This window comes from Frankliniella occidentalis, unplaced genomic scaffold, assembly GCF_000697945.3.
Source record: "Frankliniella occidentalis isolate FOCC.00 unplaced genomic scaffold, Focc_3.1 Scaffold1, whole genome shotgun sequence".
Taxonomy (NCBI): domain Eukaryota; kingdom Metazoa; phylum Arthropoda; class Insecta; order Thysanoptera; family Thripidae; genus Frankliniella; species Frankliniella occidentalis.
In genome coordinates, this window is record NW_026267131.1 from 721777 (window position 1) to 726019 (window position 4243).

The 4243-nt window shown below is 55.9% G+C and overlaps 1 protein-coding gene across 2 annotated transcripts in view; it reads right to left on the bottom strand.

The window, feature by feature from the left end:
• Positions 1-6: 6 nt before the first annotated feature.
• Positions 7-4243, bottom strand: part of LOC113213496 (delta-sarcoglycan) — an 83726-nt gene continuing 79489 nt past the window's right edge. For both annotated transcript variants that reach the window (XM_052272039.1, XM_052272006.1), the window contains 4 exons: positions 2646-2835; positions 2254-2446; positions 2023-2146; positions 7-1612 (listed from right to left, as the gene is read on the bottom strand). In XM_052272039.1, coding sequence (XP_052127999.1) covers positions 1406-1612; positions 2023-2146; positions 2254-2446; positions 2646-2835 — 714 coding nt within the window. In that variant the 3' untranslated portion in view covers positions 7-1405. The remainder of the gene's footprint in view (positions 1613-2022; positions 2147-2253; positions 2447-2645; positions 2836-4243) is intronic.

Here is a 4243-nt window from a genome sequence, read left to right on the forward strand (position 1 = left end):
GAGGAAAGTGCGAGTTTTTCGTATTGCTCTCGGGCCGACTGGACTGTATAATAGTCCACCGGTTTCCGAAATCAGTTTCAAAAATTTGATCATCGATCTCAAGAAGAGAACAAGGCACAGCGCGACACTTGAAGTCACAAGTCACATGGGAAGTACGCACGTGAGCGTTCCTCTCAGTGACGAGGTGACGGGGACGTACTGAACAAGACATCGTTGCGGAGACCTCCCGAGCGTTACAATTTAACAGATTATTTGGGGGATATGGTTCACTTTTTCGGCAAACGCCGATTGTTGTCGGGTAGGGTGATTCCTTCTAAAACATACTGCGTAGAATTAAATGCCATTACCTGAAGGGAGTTTTAATTTAATAGAAAAAGCTGATTTTGCGGGAGACGCGCTGACTGAAACGCCATCTAGCGGCAGTCAATCGCGGGCTTCGCGTCGGGGTGGCCGAGGTTAAAGAAAGGAGGTGATTAGTGTGGGGTGGGGTGGCGTCAGTGTAGTAGTAGTCCGAACCCACGTCTCCTTCCACGACGCTGTGGCAGTCACGAATTTATGGGAAATTTGCAGCCGCCGCAAGGAGATTTGCAGGCAGTGGGATGTGCAAGTACACTTTTCTGCCCACGGCCACGGGATTCCCTCGTCGGGCTGGGGATATTCGCAGACGGTGGGTGCCGAACGGACTCTTTCTAGCCCACGTCGGGAAATTTGCAGTCAATGAAGTCAGTAAATTCACTTGCGTGGGCAGGAAAGGATCCTTTCACAGCGCAAGTGGCATGCAAAGGATACTTTCCATTCCAGTAGGTAAATTCCCAACCCATGTACTGCAAATCCCGAACCTTTGTACATGAAATTTCCCCACCCAGTAGCTAGTAAAATTACTAATATTTTTTACAGTGTAAAAAAACTTTCTAGCATTTATGCTTATATTTTATCATACAATTGTCTAAGTCACAAGAGAAGTTAAGCAACCCGACCAAAACCAATGTAGTCTTTTCAAGACTTTTGCACTGTAAGATTATGACCTCTTCTGTTGCACAACACAGCAATACAAGTCCACACGACATTTCCACATCTTTCAAATTTCTATTCAACAGGATTCAAACTATGTAAAGTCTCTAACACAGAACAAAAAGCACAGTCCCTCGCACAGCGAGCGCTGCCTCGAATTGCACTCGCAATGATACAGTCTACTTCTATCGACGGTGCGAAAGGAAGCCCTTTCGCGAACTGGAGCCTCCACGGCACGCCTTTCAAATTGGCGAGCCACAAGTGGCCAGACACTGACAAGTTTGCGTCCACAGTTTTGCACTCTGGCCTCGGCCGACACCGGGCCTCGGCTCACTGTCCACCACAGCGCGAGGCCGGCGCAACCAACCAGGCCTCGGCCGCCGCACCAGCCCCATCACCGGCACACGGAGCTGTCGTCGTCCGCGGCGCAGAGGCCCTCGGCCGCGCTGAGGAACAGCTTCCCGTTGCCGCACATGCAGAGCTGGTAGATCTCGTCACGCCGCCGCCCCTCCTGCCGCCCCTTGGGCGCCTGCCCCCGGCCGGCCTCGGCCACCGACATCCGCATGCCGGGCAGCATCACGCGGGCAGCGTCCAGGCGGATCTGCAGACAGAGACGAGTTGCGTTAGCTGGAAAAGAGCTGATGAATTTGCTACTTTGGCCGTACCTTGGAATATTAGCTCGCTCAGCTAATTATCAGCCAAGACAGCTAATAGCAAAATAAAGCAAATATGAGCCAAGATAGCTAATAAAAGCCAAGCGAGCAAATATTAGCCAAGATAGCTACTGCTAGTCAAGATAGCTAATGTAAGCCACGAAAGGTTATATTAGCCAAGATAGCTACTAGTAGCCTGCACAGCTAGTTCCTTTCTCTTCTCGACCTCGACAACTGTTGCGGTTCATTTGTTAGCTCTATAAGCTAACAGTTACGCACGCGAGTTAATATTCTGATCGAAGGCCAGAGTAGCGTATGCATTAGCTATTTCACATATATTTTTTGTGTGTGACCTCACCGAGCCAGCCACGGACTGCAGCTTGAGGTCCGTGAGGCAGGAGGCGCTGATGTCGCCCGCCCTGGACTCAATGGCCACCCCCATGGGAGCGTGGACCGACAGCCTCCGCGTGGGCGACTCCAGCCTGGCGACGGAGAGAGAGCAAGTCAGAGAAACAGTGGGGTCAGACTGGGTCAGAATACCGTAGGGTCAGAGTACAGTAAGTGGCATCACGCAGTGGGGGGTGCCCACCTGAGGTCGCTGCCCGAGTCGGCGCGCACTGCCGGGGTCTGCACGGAGGAGTTGAACACGGCGCCGCCCTGGCCCGTCACCCGGAGCAGCGACGCACCCACCACCACCTCCTTCTTGTCGGCAGAGAACAGCGTCCTGCCCCTCGAGTCCTCCACGCGGAACCCGCCCGTCGCGCACTCCAGCCGGTTCTTGTCTGCAAAAGAGAGTGACATTTTAGCTTTCACGGGCAACACAAAGTGACGAACCGGAGACAGAAAACAGATGGATGAACTTCGATGAATTCCACTAACTTCCAATATTTCAACGTGTAAACATTTGCATGTGCCGAAAAAAGTGTTTTTTGATAGTTTTTTTTGACCGGATTCCTTTGGAGATGAAGCCGTCCGACTCACCCAGGTACATCTGCGAGGCGACGGCGCCCGCCTCGTCGCGGACGTTGAGCGTGAAGTTCCTGGAGGACTCGATGGTGATGGGCTGCCCCCTGCGCGACCGGATGTTGGAGGCGATGAGCGCGTCCATGACCATGGCCTGGCCGTTGAGCTGCAGCCCGTCCCGCACCACCCGGAGCTGGCCCATGCCCTCCTGCGGAAGGACAAAGTAACACATCGTTTGAAGACACGTAGTCTCTGTGACCGAGGCGGCGTATAGAGGGAAGCTGACCAGGGCTTGACAGGTGGCCACGTCAAAGCTTCTCAGTGTCAGGCGCTCTCTCTGCCCCCCCCCTCCCCCACTCTCCCTCCAGCGCACGCAGCCCTCCCCCCCACGCCAGCCACAAACACTTTGAGCGGATCTGCTGAATCTTTCATCAGGTTTAAAACTGAGTGAGGAGAGAAGGGCCCCAGAGAGGACAGGAGGACAGCGGGACGAGCGGGAGAATAGCGTGGGGAGGGGGGGCGGAGGTAGGGGAAGAGCAGGTATCCGATAGCGAATGCGGGGCGCAGCAAGTGCCAATTCAATACGAGGCGTGAGAGTCGGGGCAAAGGGAAGAAAACAGACGTAACACGTACTGCGGCTCCCCCCCCCCCACCACCATCACACGTCGACGCAGAGCACGCCGCCTCTCTGCCTCCCAGCCGCCCCCCTTTCCACCGCCCCCCGGGCGCCGCGGCGTCTTCCCATGTCGCCGCCGCTTATCGAGACAGCCGCGGCCGTCACTCGAGACTATCGATTGACTCGAGACTATCAATTGACTCGGAGAGAACTAGAACCAGCGAGCCCCCCAGTAGCGCCGCACGCCGAGCTCTGCGCAATGGTATCACTCACTCCAGCGCCACACGGGGGACGGGCCGCTTTCAAAAAGTACCCGTCACTTTGAGGCAGGGCGGGGTACTTTACCTCCGCTCTTTACTCATGGGTGATGTCACACTTTTTCTCGAGGCAATAACTAGATTATTCCACCCGGGAACTTTTCTTCTTACTGAGTACTGAATACCTTCCGAAGCACGCAAATTTGTAACGAACCTACCCTGCAAACTAATAGTACAAAAAATGACGTAATTAGTGTACGCCCCTCGACAGAGTTGCTCCCATTACGTGCCAGACCAAGCGCGGCTCAGGACTAGCCCGGCGGGCGCGGCGGGAACTCTTCCCCTCATTATCAACCAGCCCGCGCGGATAAATGCGATAAAGAGTTCCGTTACCATCGGCGGTTGATGATGACCGCGTCGCCCCGTCAAGGGGAGAGGAACAAGGCGGAGCCGGCCTTCCTGGGCGGGGCGGACCACCCGGGGAGAGCGGGGAACGGTTATAACCACGTTAGGAGGAATAAAGGCGCGGTGGAAGAGGGAAGGGAAGGGCCGCCCCCTCTGGGGACCCCCGCCGCGCCCGCCCCGCCCCGCTCCCGACACTGATCGCCCGAGCCACGCGGCGGCGGCGAGAGGCAGATTGCTTTTGTTTCCCGATTCTACTTGAGCCCCACTCAGCGTCGCGGCCGGTGCCCTTTTCAATTGCGGTGCGGCGCTCCGCGGCGGGGCGGGGCGGGGAGGCCACA